This window comes from Vicugna pacos, chromosome 21 (assembly GCF_048564905.1).
Source record: "Vicugna pacos chromosome 21, VicPac4, whole genome shotgun sequence".
NCBI classification, from domain to species: Eukaryota; Metazoa; Chordata; class Mammalia; order Artiodactyla; family Camelidae; genus Vicugna; species Vicugna pacos.
Window position 1 is genome coordinate 1 of NC_133007.1, and position 19,377 is coordinate 19,377.

General features: G+C 39.8%; 1 protein-coding gene across 1 annotated transcript in view; it reads left to right on the plus strand.

Annotated features, from left to right (window-relative positions):
- The first annotated feature begins 56 nt into the window (after nt 1-56).
- Nucleotides 57-19,377, plus strand: part of LOC140687907 (uncharacterized) — a 125,232-nt gene continuing 105,911 nt past the window's right edge. Inside the window, exons 1-6 of the mRNA XM_072945832.1 lie at nt 57-327; nt 2,029-2,088; nt 2,187-2,344; nt 2,623-2,743; nt 7,839-7,948; nt 9,294-9,417. Of these exons, the coding sequence (XP_072801933.1) occupies nt 9,341-9,417 (77 nt within the window). The 5' untranslated portion in view covers nt 57-327; nt 2,029-2,088; nt 2,187-2,344; ... (1 more) ...; nt 7,839-7,948; nt 9,294-9,340. The remainder of the gene's footprint in view (nt 328-2,028; nt 2,089-2,186; nt 2,345-2,622; nt 2,744-7,838; nt 7,949-9,293; nt 9,418-19,377) is intronic.

A 19,377-nucleotide genomic window follows, 5' to 3' on the forward strand; every position in this document is an offset into this window, starting at 1 on the left:
TCAGTTTCTGCAGAGGAGCCCGCTGGGATTGTGATCGAGACCACGTTGAATATACGGATCGCTCTGGGGAGCACTGCCATTCCAAGAGCACTTTCTTTTGATAGGGGAATGTGTGTGGAGTGTCTGTCCTGGTATTTAGGTCTTCTTTAACTTTTTTTTCAACAATGCTTTGAGTTTACAGAGTATTATTTTACTTTAATTATCTTTGCCTTTATATTGAGGACAAGTGTGCAAGGTACCGGGATCAGAAGTGTATTTGAGCCCCACAACTTGCTGCCACCATGGACGCTGCGCTCTTGCTTCACCCGCTGTACAATCTTGCACAGAGTACGACCTCAGTAACTCTCTCTTGAATGAATGATTATATGATTGTTGGATGATGCTTGAGAGTCCTTGTGATGATTTTTTTCCCCAGCCTTTCCCCAGTTCTTAACTATGCCCTTTCTCTTCCTAAACTCCAGCCTGGGTTTCAGCCTGCCTGTGGCATTGATTTTCCTTGTCTGTGGACTCTTCCTTTCACTGGTTCCCGATAATGTTACATGTGGGCTGTGGAAACTTGCTAGATGTCAAGAAAGAGCTAATCCATTGTAGGCCAGTATTTTTAGAGTTTGTTATTGTTTTATTGATTGAAATTAAATGAGGCTGCCCCCTGAGCCCTCCCGTGAGCACTTTTGACCTTCCTACAGCTGATACTGCTCTAGTTGCTTCATGTGCCCTTTCCCCAGCCTTGATTTTGTAATTGAATAAGTCACCATCACTGGAGCCCTCTCTTTAAAAGATAAAGAGAACATTTGCTCCTTTTCCCTGTTTGGGGACTTCGATGAGATGAGATCCCAGATAAAGAATGGAGCCCCACCTCTTTCTGACCCCCGCTGTTTCCGTTCCTTTCTTCAGGGGAAAAGAGTACAATTCAACAGTATAAAGATTGATTGTGAGCTAATGAGATAGACAAGACAACCGATCATTTATTAAATAACCTTTCGTGATAGAAACAAATGTATTATACACACAAACAGCACATAAAGCACTGTAGTACCATGGTTACAATCGTGGGTCCGAGTTCGTGTCCTGCTCTGGAGAGACCAGTCCTGTGAGATGGAGAACTGGTAAGTCGGCTTAGCCTCTCCAGAACTGGTTTTCTGTCCTGCAGAGACGGGGCTCGCTAGGCGTCCCCCCCGTAGAGGTGCTGTGGGGTGTAAATGACGCGCGTGGGCAGCCTGAGCACAGCTGCTCATTCCTCGTAAGTGCAGGGTAGCATAGCTTTTGCGGTGATGGCTTTATGACCGCCCCATGTAGACTGTCAGTGCTCTGAAGGGATGCCTTGTGGTTTGGAGATGGGATTCTCACTTCTGTAAATACCCAAGTATAATGTTATTGGGTCCTGCTGATTTCAGTCTATTCTTTAGAAAGTACATATTGTAGATATATTTTTCAAGCATGCGTGCTTTTTTTCTTTTACTATTTAAAGTTCTACCCTCTCATCTCTTGGTGTTACTTTTCATGGAATCCAGGAAACAGTCCTAAGCTACCTGCCTCTTCACACTTTTCCGTGGTGGTTTCCTTCCCTGATTAGAAGAGGGTTTTGCATAGGAAATTTTATTTGTTCCCCTTTTCTTGGAGTCTCTCTCTCTGTCTGCCCATCTCTCACCTCTCAATCTGTCCATTCCTCAACCCACTGCTTCTTCTGACATGTTCCAAAACGCATTTCAGGTAGCTTACAGAAGAACAGATACCAAATAAACAGGTGAGAAAATGGGGCCCAGTTCAGACAGTGAGGCTAGGAGGCGAGCCTGTGTGAGGGTTGCAGGCGTGAGACACATGCCTCTGCCATGTGACTTATAAGATCGACAGCAGCAGTGTGCTTCAAGCTCCCAGCAGACACAGGGAAGCAGGATTTGAGGGAGATGCTTACTGGCTGTGAAATAAATAAGTGACTTAGGAGAAGCCCAGCCTTTCCAGCTACTAAGGCTTAGGAGAATATTTTGAGTGTCTTCCAAAATCAGAGTATGGCATCTTTTCTTTTTTCAGAGTTCTATGTATAGTTGGTTACATTCTATACCTGGAAATTTCTCCAAAACTGCTTCCCACGTGAGTCCCATGGCTCGGGGATTGGGTGGTTCTGCTCATTGATGGGGGTTGGCCAGAAACAGAAAATGAGAGCCTCAAAGGGGCCTGGGATTTGTCAGTTATGTTTTGTCAGTGCTGTAGGGTTCAAGAAATGCTTTCACCGTTTCTCTCCATCTGAGGCGGCAGCGTAATCTCTTACCAGCATCAGGAGCTCAGGGCCACGGGATGGTGGGGGCTGACTGCACTGCCGTCAAGACAGCTGAGCTAGTCACTGCAGGTGTGGTTCTTTTACATACTGCATTTCATGTTCTTTACTAGAATGTTTCAACAGGGAGTTAATTAACTGAGTTAATTAACATTTAATAAATATGATCTTTGTTGAAAAGACAGTTATAGGCAGAATATAAGCTGTGAAGTCTTTAAAAACGGTTTCATTACTGAAATTTCATTTGGGGAGATACACGGTTTATCTTATATATGGCTCTCTTTTAAAGTAACAAAGAAACAAGACAGAAAAGGCAGAGGATGATTTCTGTTCTTCCTCTCGGCTTGCAGGTGCCCTCACCCCCAGTAGCATCAATCAAGACACCAGCACTGACACTGGCCGTGCTCAGAACTGCCTCAGCCCTGAAGACACTGCTGACAAATAGAAGGGGGCCACGCCCTGTTACAGCAGGTGCTCTCACTTTGTGGGTCCTTATGTAACTGCGTGGTGTTAATCAGGATCGCCCGTCCTACATTGTGTGATGCTGCTGCTTTGTCTCCTAGTTACTTGTTTCTCTAAGTATTCTTGTATTATTCTCCAATGCATAGTACTACACACCTACAAATGCTTTTTTCAGATGAAAAAGAATGTGCATTTAAAATAATAACTCTGAAAAAGGGGGCAAAAGAGGCTATCCTTGTCCCGCTATTCAAAGATAATAATTAACACGTTAACGTATATTTTCATCAGTGTGGATCACCTCTGTCATAAAAAACCAGAGAGCACTCTGTGACTGTTTACTGTGTGGACACCTCCATTTTCCATTCGGCTTTTTATATGTTTTTCTACAATATTCTATCTCCTCTGGCATGATTTTTGATGACCAGTATAGTATTCTGTCTTGTGGAGGCATTGTCCATTTTACTTCGGACTTAAATAAACTTTTAAATTCCAAGTATACTTAACTGAAATACTGAAAAGAGAACTGTGGTGGTAGAGGAAGGCCCTACCTCCCTTCCCCTTATTTCCGAAGAGTAAAAACTGTTGAAACTTTGATATATATGTTTCATGAACTTTATGCCTATGACATACATATATACACACATATGAGAATTCCATGTATACGTGTGTGTATATATGCTTTATTTAAAAATGAGACCATACTATATGTTTTTCTGCAGCTCGCTTTAATCACTCAGGTGTATATCATAGACGTCCTCCCACTCCAGACTCACACGGCCCTTTCAGATAGAGTGGAGGGGTCTCCTGATTTGCGGGTGTGGTCTCTTTCCCACGCACACCTTTGGTGAGAGAATGCTGTGGACAAGGCCCTGGACCACGGTGAAACGCCGGCTCCCTCATTGCTCGCAGCTCGTCGTGATTTACCACATCATTGTCTTGATGGTGGACAGTTAAGTTTTCTCCATTTTCCACTGTCAGAAAGGATATTTGACTGGCATCCTTCTTGTACAGACATTCCTGTGATCTTTTATGAGTATTCCTTTAGTTAAGGCTTCTGGAAATTTAGTCCCTGGATGTGACATTTACATTCATCACAGACTCCATTCAAGTAACTCTAGAAATTCCTTCCATAGGGGAATGAAAAGATGCACAATTACTTATGTAACCAATTCTCTATTGCTGGATATGATTTCACTTCAGTTTTTCTTCCCACCATTGTAAACAGTGCTGTGTAAATGCCCTGATGGGTACATCTTTTTGGACTAAATTTGTTTTTTCCTAAAGGAAACGATTCGTAGAAGTGGTGTTGAGTCAGTGTGTACGTACGTTTTTCAGAGTTTACATATCCATTAACATGTCATCCTCTGAAAATGTCGCTCATGGTTTCTTCTCCCACAGATGGACACTAGATAGAATATCTTTTAAAAATATTTGCCAATATGATGAGCAAAAGTGCTTTTTCATTGTTTTAGTTTGCATTTGATGACCAGTGAGGTATTGAGCATTTTTCACTCATTAGCCATTTGACTTTTTTAAAATGAATGATTCCTTTTATCCTTTGCACACATTTAAGTGGGGGAGCTTCTTGTTGCTTTGTGACAGCTCTTTGTATGTTATGAACATTAACTTCTTGTCTTCAACAACATGTATCACAGAGCTTTTTCTTGTCATTTCTTGCCTTTCATTTTGTTTAGGAGGATTTTAATTTTGGTAGTGTCTCAAAATATTCTTATGATAATAAATGTATTCCTTATGTGTTTTATCTTTGAAATTATTCTTAAAAATAATTTCTTATACTGGAATAAATCTCCTCTGTAGGTTTTTTTAATCTCTAAGATGGAGATGATAATAGTACTTGTTAATGTAAGGGTAAGTTGAGTTAATAAGAGCAAAGTGTTGTATTTGCTGTTATTAGTACTTTTTTATATTTACATCACTGTCTGTAAATTATCTTGTGGTCCTTATGAGAGGAATAGTATTTATTCTTTCTAGGTGATTGTCTGATTGTCTCAGGACAATTACTGAAGTCATACTTTTCTCTTTGATTTGAAATCCCACCTTTACAAAATACTTATGTACACTAGAGTCTCTTTTTGAGCTCATGGTTCCCTTCTGTCAATCTGCCTTTCTTACTCCAGCACCATAACTTACATATTGTAAAAATTTATTTAATAATTGGCAGTCTGAATTTTTTTTCATTCTTTTCTTCCATCCCAAATTTTCTTGTCTAGTATTATGATTTTATTATTCCTGAAGAATTCCAAAATATTTTGTTCAAGTTAAAAAAAAATCAGATTGGAGTTGTCATGGGAGTTTTCAATAAGTTTTGAATTATTCTGATGAGAACTTACATCTTTACAAAACTGCTTTCCTCCATGCAATTTGTTGATGTCTCTACATTCTCACCTCTTACTTTACCCCTCAGTACAGCCCTGAAGTTTCTCCATTTAGAACATGGGCATTATTTTTTAACTTATTCCAGATTATTGTTTATGTTTTTGTCAATTTTGTAAGTGAAAATTTTTTGCTATTATATTTTTAAACGCTTAAAACTGAAATTTAGAAAGGAAGATTCGGTTTGTAAATACTCACTTTGTAATTTGTCATTTAAAATTGTAAGTATTAAGTAGTTGTTCCAGAATCCTTTCTTTTTTGTTTTTAAAAATTTGTGTCAAAGATTCTCAAAATGTTCATAGCTAAGTAGTATAGGTGGGGAGACAGATGGAGAGAGGTAGTGTGGCTCATGTACAAACTGTGAGCAGTTTCATGGCTGCCTTTAGGCTGGAGAAACCACAGAAGAGCCCAGGTTAGACAAGGAATGGCTTTGTATGCACTTGAAAGCCAGCTTTCCTGCCTGTATGGTGAAGCCTGGTGGGTGTGGCAGGTAGATGATCAAGGTCTGATCAAGGTCATTTGCTGCACAGAGCGCTGTGTCTGTGAGAAATGGTGACCATTGCCATGGCAAATGCTTGGTGCCAGGAACAATGCAGGGGAGCTGGGGAGCCTGTGTTAAGGATTTTCCAGTCCTGGGAGTGGGAAGATCAGACTCTGCATTCAGATCTGAGTTTGAATTAATCCTCTTTAGTTTACTGGACCTCTGACTTTTGTCAAGTTATGCATCCTGTTTGAACTCCTGCTTTGTTGTCTCTCAAAACAGAAGAATTACAGCCTGCTGCTAGAGTGTTTGATCAGGGTAAATGATTTGTGTCTATAAGATGCCACGTACAGTCACAAGCTCAGTGAGCAATGAGCTGTCCCCTCTTCTCCTGCAACTCAGTGCTCGATAAGTCATCAGCAGAAAGCGACTCCCTAATTTGTATGTGGTGCAAGGAAGAACAAAACTAACGTCTTGCCTTTCCCTGGCAGTATTCTTACTTCTTTGCTTCATGTACCTCTTTCCTCCTTCACTCTCCCCTTTCACCTCCTCCACCAAGAGCCCGAGACTCTCTCAGAACACTAGATTCAAATTATTTAAATGTTGGCTCATTCCCATGAAATGACAGTGACTTAAAAAAACTGTACACATCCCAGAATTCATTGTATTTGATTTACACACACACACACGTGCACACACACACACACATCAGGCTACCTCCCATTTGCTGAGGGAGAAGGGCCACTTTTTCTGAGTTTTCATTTACTCAGCGTGAGAGCAGTCTCTTAAGCAGAATTTCACCTGGCTTCGTGCATGGTTTTTTAAATTGGATTTCTGCTTTTTGTCCATAAAAATATTCTCCTATTAGAAGACAGGAAGTGGAGACATAGATATTCTGCTGAGATATTGGTGTTATCATATTTGAGTTTTAATGGACATAAGGCGGCATAGAGTCATACATTATTATGGATGAGAATCCATGATGATGTAACTTGGACAAGAATCTGGGTCTCCTGCCATCGTGTCCACGCGGGTGAAGAGGCAACTGGGTGGGGGATGGCAGGGAACCTTCTTGCTTGAGTTCCAGGTTCTTGTTAGTTTTCATTGCTCAGCTGCCTTTAGTTTATGTCCATGAGGCCTCTCATGGGAAGGTCACTATATCCTGAGAGACTGAGTTACTAATCAGCAGAAAGCTCTGGACCCACTCATATTTTCCAGAGTTTTTCTGCTGACCTGCTGACACTTTATATAAATGAGACCTAACAAACTGCTGGATATAAAATCCTTATTGTTATCATTTGCCCTCGAGTTCCATAGGAATGGGGTGCTGTCTCAGGCTGTCTAAGGCTAGATCTGAACAAAGATAGGGTGATAGGCTCTGCTGCTGGACCCTCCCCAGTCGAATGGGATTTCCACCTTAGTTTTTAGAATCAGGCAGATGAGTTCAAATCTTGTCTTTACCAGTTATTAGCTTTGTGACCTTGGGGAAATAACTACTTTTTTGGTTCCAATTTTCTTTATCTGTAAATAAGTTCAGTATTTATTTTAGGGTTTTTGTTTTAGAATTGAATGTGCTAATTCCCTAATTTATTCCTAAAATACTGATCACATGGTTCTATGCTGGTGCCTTAGTAGTTGATTGCTAAGGGACTCAACAGTGAGAATGGGGGTGGGGCCCCCTGGATCATACAGCTTATATTCCAGGATATGCTTGTAAAAGACAAGATTGCAGTGGATTTTTAGTAAATGTCCATTCCTTTCCTAATCCCCATTGATTGTGTATATATCTTTATACTATTATATGAACGATTATTTTTGCAGTTTAAATCTCTTTGTAGTATTTAAAGAATGTAGCTATAACAAAAATACGTGAAATAAAATGACTTGACTTTTATTTTCCTTTCAATAAGCAAAACAAAATAAAATAGAAAAGAAAAGAAAAAGTATTGAAGGAGTAGAAATAATTTTATTTCCGTGGAATCAACTCCCTATGTTAGGTTTTTCCATTGTGTTGTTCAACATCATATAAAATTGACAGGTTGTGACTTCAGTGTTGATAGCTAGGTGAGTATAGTTTCTTTTTGTGGTTGTCTTTGATGAATTATTTGCACTAGATCATAAATGATGTGCATGTTACATATTGGAAACGAGGAAACATTGGAGACATACTACCTCCAATGCAGTCATTTTGTTACCGAGTCCAAACTCGTTCTGCTCGCCGCATGACAGGCCAATAAACCGGGAGATGAGGTGTTGGAGCAAGGAATAGTGACTTCACTTGCAATGCTGGCAGACCCAGAAGACGGCAGACTGATGTCCTGGAGAACTATCTTCCCCAAGTAAGAATTCAGTCTCCTTTTATACTAAAAAGGGGGGGGGGGTTGTGGTTGGTTGTTGCATACTTCTTGCTTTATGAATTGTTTGTCCTTTGAATCCGCTGTTCTTGCAGCTGTCCATGTGGATCAAATTATGGTACCCCTGTAAAACCTCCAAAAAAACAAAGGCTATTCTCTATTATGCAACTTGCCATCTCTACAGAAGTGCAGATGAGCTAACATTTTTAAAGATCAGGGCCAGGAGAATAGGCTTTCCTGCAGATTTCAGGCTAAAGGCAACTTTCTTTTTCAAATGGTGCAGAGCTACCAAGTCTGAGCCTAGGAAACAGGGCACAGGTTTAAACTCAAAGGAACAGATTTAACATAGGGTAAAAACTGTTACATTTTATTACAATTCCGTTTCCAGCTTCATAGATAATATTAGTAAGAAATATGAGCAATTTTGTATTTTTGCTTCTTAATAACCGATAAGTGTACCAACTATATTTTGTGAGCAGGGATGCTGTGCAGGCATTGGGGTGACAGCAAACTCTTGTAGGGGGTGGCCGACCCTGCAACATCTCTGATGCCCCGTGAGTGTTGGTGAGGGTCCCCGTAGCCAGGGGGCTCTCTTCAGGAACCAGCATATGGGCATTGACCTCTGGAGACCTCTTTTTCGGCTGCAGGAATTTTTTTCAGATATTGAGATTGAAAAATCACTCCAGCTGGGAATAATTAGGGAAAAAAAAGAAAAGGAAAAGGGTTTGGAGTAGAGTAGAAGAGTAGGACTTAAGATCACGGAGCCTGAGTGCTTGGCAGTGGGGCCTCGGGAGAGAGGGGAGCAGAGGTGGGGAGGGGCCTGGCTCCGGAACCAGCTCCTGTAATTGTCCCTGCACGCAAGCCACATAGCTTTAAATTGGCCTGGGCCACCTCTCTGGGCTGGATATCACCCTGGGCAGAACCGTGGTATCTGTAAAGTAAAATGACTTCACAACAATTGCACAGAGCTGCAGGTGTAAGAGAGCCTAAGCCTGTCTCAGAGTGCAGGGGACAAGCGGAAAGGAATGGCAAAATTTCCACTGACAATTGAAATTTTGTTAAATAGCCTGCTACAGTTGTTTGCATCACTTGAATGAATGCAGGCATATTTCTGTGGGCATTTATAGGTTCACTGAACCCCACCAGCCCCTCTTGCCCCCATCGGAGATGGGCTTTCTCAAGCACAGTGCCCCTCCTGCTTGGGTGGAAAACGCTGCTGGTCCTTGCCTGGGGCCGGGCTGCTGCAGGGCACTGAATCCCCGAGGCACGGCCTGTGAGACACGACAGGAACATCTCTGCTCTTGACTGGGTGCCTCCGTTTCCCCTGCAGTGTAAAAATGCCGGTGACTGAGTTAGAAGCATGCTTCCAAGCTGTCCATGTCCTTGGCATCCAGAAGCGGAGCCTGGAAGCTTTCGAATTTATCCAGAATGCGGTTTACATTCACCTTCAGCAGGTGAGTGTATGTCCTTACACAAGTGGAGGAATTACTGCAGTTTTCCTGGAACTTTCTCACTACAAGTCCATTTGATTTTTCTGTGCTAGGATTCAGTATGGCCTGCTAAAAACTCTGGAGTGAGATCTTGAAACCCTGATGAAGAGCATTATTTATTTCATTTCTCTATATGATACTCTTTTACTTTTAAAATTCAGAATTTTTGGTTGTTTCAAAAATTTTTTGGGGGGGTTGGAGAATCATGTTTACTCTTACCATCTTTGCAACCTGTTGCTTTGTGCCTCTCACCTGTCTTCTGTCACTTGTGAGGCGGTTCCATTTGTGACCCTGTCCGGGTTGTTCATGTTATAAAACATAAAGCCTGTAAAAGTACAGTCCCTTTTCCTCCGAAGACATTCCACAAATACTCCTTTAACCTGGGTGTGGTTTTAAGAAGACAGAATCTTTAGAACATGTCCTTGCAGGTTGCTAGTGCAAAATCCCAAAATCAATAGTCTAGCTCAACATCTAAAATCTTTCTAATTTACCTTGGAATTGTATGGATAAGTGAAGCAGTTTGCTAAGAACTCAGACCAGGTTTGGAATACAGGCTGGTGTAGCTCAGCAGGTCCTCCCAAGCTGATGCTCTGCCAGAGGGCGGGGCCGAGGGGAGAGGGCGGGTCCTGCCCTCCCTGAGGAGACAATTTCATGGCAAAGACTTTCACCTGGTGAAGAACTTGGAGTTTCTTCTAAGAAGAGTGGGTCTTAAAAGAGTCCAAAAAGCGCGGGAGTGGCACAGTCCCATTTGTCTCAAGTAGGGGAGAGCGGCTGTGGGGCCACTTAGGAGACTCGTGAGTCCAGGTGGGCAGTGTTGGTGGCTTCCACTTGAGCGGTGGGACGGTCAGTGTTTAAAAGCGAACATATTGAAGGCATGTTTAGATGGTAAAAAGGAAAGGATGAAGGCTGGCTGTGAATGCAGGATGGAGTAAGGCCCAGGTTTCTGGGTGGATTAATGAGGTAAATGATGGTCCTTCTGTGCTCTGAGGAGGGAAAGCTGCAGAGGGAGTTCTGGGGGAAAACTGATGAGTTCAGCTGTGGGTAAAGTGAAAGGTTGTTAGATGTGTGGTCTGGGAGCTCAGGTGAGAGCCACTAGTGAGTAGGGGGAGGTGAGAGGGACTTTCAAATAATTTTGTATTGTGAACATACAAATAAGTATGAGTAATGACACATTTAACACCTCTATATTCTGGATTTAAAGCCCAGTAACATTTTGCTATACTGACTGCAGAGGTTCTTAATATTTTTTAATAGAAATAAGTAGAAACAAAATAGTGGAGTTAGTGAGCATCTTAGAGTAGATGTGTGTCCTTGTATGTATTTTTATACCTCATCTGTTTATAACCATAATCTACAAAAAGTTATCTTGCTTAGCATAAGAGTTAAACACAGGGACGTGACACACATTGTTGGGGGTTGAAGCTGATCTTCTCGGGCAAATTATGGACCCTCTCTTTGCCTTAGTTGCATCGTCTGTGACTGCCCCAGGGCCCCTCATCACAGCTGATTTCCTAGAGTAGATGTTGGGAGGGAGGCTGCTGAAGGGAGTAAGAGGTGGCAACTGCTAGGGATATTGAAGAGAGACAAAAACAGATTAAAGCCGATAAACTGAGTACAAATACCCTCTAAATAGAAGGAATCCCGCAGTGTTTTGAGCCGCTTATAAGGGAAAGAAAATCACGTGGATCCAAAGCTCTTGAGCATATGAGTATTGTGGGTGGGAGGGTGTCATTATAAAAGTGTTGAGAAAAGGCCTCTTTGTTTTCCTTGACATTACCAGTAAGGATGGGGAGCAGAAGCGAAACCCTCTGCTTCAAAGTTGAAGGTGCAGTTTTGTGCGAAACTGACCAAAGTTTGGAAACCAGTCATCAGCGATGCTGGCAAATGAAGAGGCTTCTGGATTGGGTGGGGCACTTGCTGTGACTTCCAGGTGACCTGCTGGCTGGGGGCTGTGTGGCGGGCAGTAGTTTTGCAGGGTAGCCCGGGCATAATCCCTAGCTCTGATGCTGCTGGTCTGATAAACAGACCTGGGCGCACACTGTCCTAATGGGGCAGCTCGGGATGTGGCCCTGCCGTGCTGAGAGCGAGAAGAGGGCTCCCCTGAGGAGGTGTCCCTGCGGAGAGTGGAAACGTACTCCTGCAGGGGAGGAAGAGCCTCTGAGCAGCGGGCCGGATGCACAGGCAAGACCAGCATGAGCACTGATGTTTCCGGGAGCCGGAAGTCATACAGTGGCCCAAACGGCCTTGTTCCTGAGAGACTGGAGGGAATAGATGCTGAAAAGGTAGGCTAGGGTCAGACCCTGTGGTGGGTTATGAGTGACAGGAGAGGATTGTTCAGGCAGGCATGAGACAACTCTGTGGGCGTCCCAGCTGGGATGTCACGCCGAAGGGAAGAGCAGAGTTATAGACTTTGCCACTTATTAGCTGTGTGACTTTGAGCAATATCACCCCACCTCTCTCTCTATATATCTTCATCTGTAAAGTGACACAGTGACAAGGTCGTGTCATCAGAAGTATTAGCTTAGCTCTGATCCTCTTTGTCGACTCCTGTCAGTGCTTCCCTGCAAGGTTCTGCAACGGCTGCTTTTACCCTGAGACGGGAGGGCATAGAGGGACACTGTAATACCCGAGGGCAGGAAGGGGTTGCTTTAAAAGCAGACATGTAACAGCCTGCAGCTGCAGACCTGCAGGCAGTTTGGTTGACGGTCCTTGAGAGGACTTTGGAGGCCTTAGCGTCGTCTTAAGTCTTGTTTCCCCTTGGGGACCGGATTTGCCTTTGGGGATTGATGTTGAAGATTTGAGCTTCTGCAAAGCTGTTTTCAGAGATGTGTATATACGTAAAATATCATATAAAATAAAATGATTTATTTAACGTGTGCGAATTTGTAGCTGTTAGGAACAGCTCTGTTGGCCTGGTCTCCACGGAGGACACCAAGGGTCAGCAGAGCATGCAGGAGGGCAGGCAGCCTGCAGTGCTTCTGCGGGGTGTTCTCCCCATTAGGGCGCTCTGCTGAGTTGAGTCTTCTACGAGTTTTGTTGCCAGAGGAGCAGACAGCAAATTAATGAGTTCTAGAGGGATTGTATAATGACAGGAAGAAATAGGAACCCGGAGATTTTCCGGACTAAAACACGCTTTGGTTCCTGATTCAGTGTGTTCCATTACAGAATTGATGAGTTGTGTCTATTCTGGAACGTCGTTGAAATAAACGTTCAGCCTATATGTTAAGGGCTTTGTTTTATTTGGCTGGAGGACTCGAGCCGGGATGACAGCCTCTCAGATCACTCTGAGGGACTGCTCCCAAGAGGTAGGGGAGGAGCTAGGATATATAGAAGCTTACAACAAAGACCAGGTAATTGGAACAATAAAATATTGCTTGTTATCTAAAGAAAACCAGATATCTCAAGTTCAAGTATTTACTGCTTTTCTATGTATGGTGAGAAGCAAACATTTGGGTCATTGAATTCATTCCTTTGGCAAGCCCCTGGCTATCTAGGGCCAGTATCCTGTCCTTTCTTACTCTGAGTCTGCTCAGAGGGCACCAATGTGAGTGGCTGAGAGGCCGGGCTGTAGGCATGTACTCGCTGGGGGTTGGCAGCAGCCGCTGATGACTCGGATTCAGCATTCTTTGTTTACTGTCATGGTTGCAGTATTTTCATGCACATTGTAGTATTTTCATTCACAGTGCTCCCACTTGGTCCTAAATTTGACCAATATTTTGAGAGAAATTTCATGACCAATTTTGTCCCACGGTGCTAGGATGGCTCATTCCTAGTTCAGGTGAAGAATCTTCTAAGTTGCCATTCAAGGTGTAAGTTTTTTTTTTGTCAGGCCCTGTTGATACTAAAAGTTCTCTGGATCACCTGTCTTACTAGTCTATTATGATACAGAAAGTGTTTACCCATCTTTGCTCATTCCCATACCTAGAATCACACTATTATATTTATTTTATTCAGGGTTATAAATTTTATCTGTTTCTTCAAGATGTTTAGCCATCATCAATCTTGTGGGCCTAGTTACACATTGGGAAATGTAACAGACAACAATTTTATAAAATAGACAGGATATAAGTAATACAGCTAGTAACGTTAATAAAGTCACGAGTAAGAATTTAATAGTCGAGAAGTTGTATTTTTGGGTTAAAATTTTGCTTGTGTTTCTGAGTTTGATCCTATGAGAAAGTTCATATTTATGGTCAGGGTCAGAGCAGGTATTAATTGGCCAGTTGAAATCTCCCACCTTGTAAGATCAACAGTGGCCTAAACAGAACTATAAATTCTTTTTAGAATAACGTTTCTGAGGGCTATCTAATTAGAGCCTTGGAGTAGGGAAACCCACCAAGGTAACACAGAAGTACTAGACATAGGTAATTTATCATAAACTTGACAAGTGGAGTAGATCATAATCAAAGGTTGGAGAAATTATCAAAGTAATTGGTATACAGTCCTGGTCCGGTGTCTTGGGTCAGCTGTCTGGCTCAGATGTCGTCTTCTTCTCATCCTGGTCTGGTAGCTTTTTCTCCATTTGGGCATTGTTTTAAGGTGAGCAGCACTCGATAGGCCAGTGCACTGCAGGGGATGTTTCAGATAGGAAATGAATCCGAGACTCCGTTTCCTTCAGCTTTGGTGTGTATGGTCTGGTAAAGAGTACCTGAAAAAGGGTCCTTCCATTCAGGTTGGAGACAGTTCTTTAAGTCATGCCTGTTGCAGTATGTATAATCCCCTGGCTGCAGGTCATGGGGCATCGGAATTTTACCCAAGGATAGATTTCTGAGCTTCAGAAACAAACCTAGAGTATCCTTTTCATAATTCAATTAAACCGTACAGTAATGTGACATAACAGCAAGGAATGATCTGGGAAGTGTCTTAGTAAATATGGACCTCAATTAACAAAACTAGAATTTAATATCCACTAAAATATAATTTATTTTCTCTCTTAAGTTACCCTCAGTTTTCTCAAATATAGCCAAATCAAGATTAATTTTTTACAAGTTAAGTCTGATTATTTGATCATATAGGCTTTTTTAAATTGGCTGTGTTGGAAGTTTTAATACGGAGTCTCAGGGTAGAATGTTAAGGTTTGCTAAGGCCAAGAAAGACACGTCAAGGCTTTTCATGGGTTTCTGCCTTACAGATTTAGGTAAATTCTTTTCTCTTTAAAATCCTTAAAATATCTTTATACTCCTATATCTGTTAGGAGATGATCTCCCTAATTTGTTTGATAGAGCCACTGGGGACCTAAGTGTTTTTAGTCTCTTGAGGGATCAGATAGAGAGAAAAGATAAGTGTTCCAAGTGTGATTACATAGGTATAATTTATCAAATTGCTGTGAACCATAACTAGCTTAAGGAGAAGAGATTCTTTACGTCTGGGAAACAGGTTAAAAGCCAGTAGTATTTCAAACAATATCAAAAATTATAACCATATTCAGCAGGTTAATCAGTCCCATGTAACTAATTCTTTTAATGAGAGTTTTCATTAGAACTTTAAAATGTCTTACCCAGTTTAGTTCAGTGCTATAGTGTGAAATTTATTAGGAATCAGTAAATCTCCTTGAAGAGAAAGCATTTTGCAAAACCATCAGAAGAAAACAATTAACTGTCTATAAATGACAAAAGATTTAAAAGCATGGTTAAACACCGTTACACTATAATCAATAAAGAAATCTGTTCACTATACCCATAATTATCACTGGTAACATTTCAGATATACCAGAATTTTAGGGAGTCCATATAATTTCTACAATATCTATATTAATAATATTGTCTCATTCAATATAACCTTAGAAGTTTTATGATTCATTTGACAATTCCATGTTATTTAAAATGCCAAATGAAACTTTATAGTTAAAAATCTCTCTTTGGGATGTTTCAGGGGCCTTCTGTAGCATCCCAAACTTAACTGGAGATTAAAAGAATTTTAATTAATTAAATTAATTTTTATTTAATTAATTAGAATTTTATATTTGGGGAGCTTTTTGAAAGATTTCAGAACACTTGATCAGATAAACATATAGATCACTGTAAAGTAGTACTAATACATTAACAAGAAAATATGTCAAAAGTAAAGGCAGAACAGATCAGCTAAGTGGTATAAGAAGTTTTACAATCTGTTACTGAAGGAGGATTAACATTTTAAGAAAATTTTTTCCTCTTAACAGAGAGAAAAACAATTCTAATCTTGTACCAGCTTACTTCTAAGATTCATTTACGTTGCCCAATTTGTTTCTAAACTTAGCCAATTCTGACCATGTACAAAACTCTTCCCTCAGGGTTCCTTTTCCACAAGCCTTCCACAGCTTTCTATACTTATATTAGTGTGTCCCTTATTTTTCTTCTATTCAGAAGTAACCAGGTTCAGGAGAAAGTCACTATTTTTCATTAACAAAATATAATTCCATTCTTATATCTTCCTTTACGCATTTATATTACTTTCCTAGGATACTGAGATCATTCCCTTACTAATAGAGACTATTTCAGTGTGGCACCAACCATTTATTAATATTTCTATATACCTTTAGTTTCACTGTAAGAGGAAGTTAAATGTTAAGTAATTCGTATTTCAATGTTATTTTATCTGAAAATGGCATAGCAATTTAATAAAATCTTGTCATTTAACTTAATTTAGCACAACACTAGAATTTAAAGATACCAAACACTTAGAGATTATATTAAGCATACATTTTAAAAATATATTTTAAATATTTACCCAAAGCTCTCATCTCATTTGCATTTAATTTACTTAAAATTTTACCACAGCACATTACTTTTATTTTTTTTTTGACAAATCTGCAACAGATATAACAGGATCTTATTTGACTTTCATTAAACCTAGGTACAGTAAAGGTATTATACATAATATTGATGACTTTAAAGATGTCTATATTAATTAGAACATACTTAAACTAAACAATATCAAATATTATCTTAATATTGAATATTTTCCATTTCACATGACGCTGAAAGTCAATTTGTTCAGTTGTTATTTTAAAAATACTTAATGTTTAAGCTCTTATATTTTTACGTCAATTAAGCAGAGCTCTATGACTTTGAATTTTTTTTCTTTAGCAGTAGAAATATCTCACTTCTATAATGTGTACACAGGCTTATAATCAGAAAAAAGCTAGAGATCTCATAGCTTCACTTTAAAACTTACTTATAAGATAGGTATAATAATAGTTGGAGTAAGCTGAATTTGCTTGCTCAAATCATTAAGGCTTACTATTTATGAAACAGACAGTTAAAATTTCTTCACAATGTCTGAGGGACCCTTCAGAGTTCTGAGTTCTAATATGCCAAAAATTTCTTGGCCTTAAGGTTTATTTCGTTGAGCTAATTAGACTCAGTCCTAGGTCACTGTTTGTTGTATTTATATTTCTGATGTGCAAGACAAAGACACTGTCTTCCAGGTCCCCAGAGAACTGCTCTCTCACCCAGGCCGTATTTTATCTCCTTAAATGGCATTTTTGTATCAGTGAGAAGAGCTGTAAACAAAGAATTCCATGTTTTAAAACTTTAAGGCTTACTTAAATATGTCTTCCAAAACTTGCATAAGGCATTTAGTAAGATCTCTTTTCCTTGTGTTATAAGTTAAACCCAGGGTAAACCTGTATTTTTTTATTAGCCACTCAAATTAGTTTTTAGTTTTACATTATATTGGACGGCTTATGTAACTATATTGGTTTATTTTAATTTGTTCAATTAATATTTTCAGAGGGACAGATATGTGCCTAGCCTTATAATACCAAGAAGGGGAAGTGTTTTTCCTCTTAAACATATGTATCCCACAACACAAGCAAAAGTTTTGTATAAAGACCATTTAAATATACCAATTTCACAAACTTTTATCTCAATTTTATTAAATCTTATACCTTTAATTTTTATATTTATTAAGTTTAATCAATAATTCTTATTTCTAGAAGAAGTGCCAGAAACCTTTTTTTGTGTGTGTGTGCATTGTATATAATTTTATAGAAGTCTCTAGGATGCCCAAGATTCAGCCAAAGAGCTTAGGCACTTCTCAGTTTTTAATTTCATTAATTGGTCTGTTATCCCAATAATTGATCAAGTATTTCAGTCTATATATACATATATTTCAAACTGTGGTAAGTAAAATGGGCTTGTTTGAACTTTAATCTTGGGGGGGAGTAGGTGAACTCTTTGGCCCTTTTTTTTTTAACTTTACGTTGTGTAGTATCAAAACCCTGTATGTAAATCCAAAAATGTCCATTTTATTTATTTGATTCAAAATAACCATATAAAAATATTTATCCTTTTGGGATAAGCCACTTATTTTTTTTTCGACATTTTTACAATCATTTTTCCAGTTATTCAACCTAATTAACATTAATTATTCTAAGTTTTTATTAGCATATCTAGAAACATTTATCAGAAAGGAAAACACAAACGTAGCTTTTCAAACCAGTTTTATTTTTTTAACTAAGTTCTTAGGTTAACCATTAGATATATTTTTCTACATTTAAACTTGATTTTAATAGAAACCATAAAACAACTGTTTATAATGAGATCTCTTTAAACTTTCACCAATTAAAAAGTTTTTCCAAATTAAAAAATCCATCATATGGCCGTCAATTTATATACAAATATAATATATATATAGTGATTTTAAACCAATAAGATGAAGAGGCCCTTCCACATGAGAGTCGGGGTGTTGCCTAAATAAAATTCAAAGGTTTACTCTCCAAAAGCTAAAAGCCTTTGTGGTCCAGGCTGATGCAGCAAAGTTTAAGATGGCAAAATATCTGAAAATTGGTACAATCAAAGAATTGCTTAGAATCCCAATTTATTTGCGTGGCCACCATATGTACACAATACTTGAAACTTTTGTATGGTGGAGTCCAAGGTTTCCTTTAAAAAATAAACTAAACATACATATACATACATACACACACTTAAAACACCCAGAGAAAGATAAAACATTTACATTTCAAGGACACAGGAAGAGAAATCCAAGTTACCCCTAAAGGGGATTTTGTTTTTATAAGTTCAGAATTCCAAAAAATGTTTTTATCAGGCCTGGTTAGTTATTTTCAGAGTGAGTTTTTTTTTTTTTCTTATTCCCAATTAATGTTGTAAATTTTGTATGTACATAAACCTGGCTGGGGTAATAGTTGGAGACTGGCAATCTGTCATTTCTTTTTCTTTTCTTTTCTGTTCTTTATTTTTTTTTTGAAAGTTCTATTCCCCATTGTAAGGTCGGGTTCTCAGAATAAATTTGCTAGTAAGATTTCCCACAGGGACAACTCTGTGTCATGAAGTCTTTGTGTCTACCACACCTGGAAGATTATCTGTCACCCGAGAAAGCTGTTACCAGCCAGGAGGATGGTCCGAATTTTGGAGTTGAAAGTTTCCTCATAAGAGTTTTACTTTTATCCTGAAAAATTCAATGGAGGTAACCAAATTGAGGAAAATATTAGACCAGACTCTTACCTAACCACTCAGTCCTGAACCCAGTGTCTTTCAACTTGGACTCACTCAGGATGTCTCCACTGGGTGAGTATTTTCCTCATATGTTTCCACCAGCCCCACTTTGGACATATCCTCAAGGTGGATATTTCCTGTTATCTTTCAACCAGGCCCCACCCAATATGTCTCCACTGGGTGGGTAATTCACCTCAGTTTCTTTCAACTGGAGGGCCACGTACCTGGATACACCGCCAGATAAAACTTAGGATCATCAACCAATATGTGAGATCCGAGAACCAAGAGAGACTCACCCAAATTCATCTGGACTCCCCGAGGAGGTGGATGGGCACAAAGGGCCACTGCTGGTACCAAGGCTCCGGTTACTTGGAGAGTTCAGGTGGAGAGAAATCTGCTGTGGTGCTTCATGGTGTCCAAAACTGTTGACTGAAATACATGTGCAGCCTAAAAGTTAAGAGTTATGTTTCATTTGGCGGGAGGACTC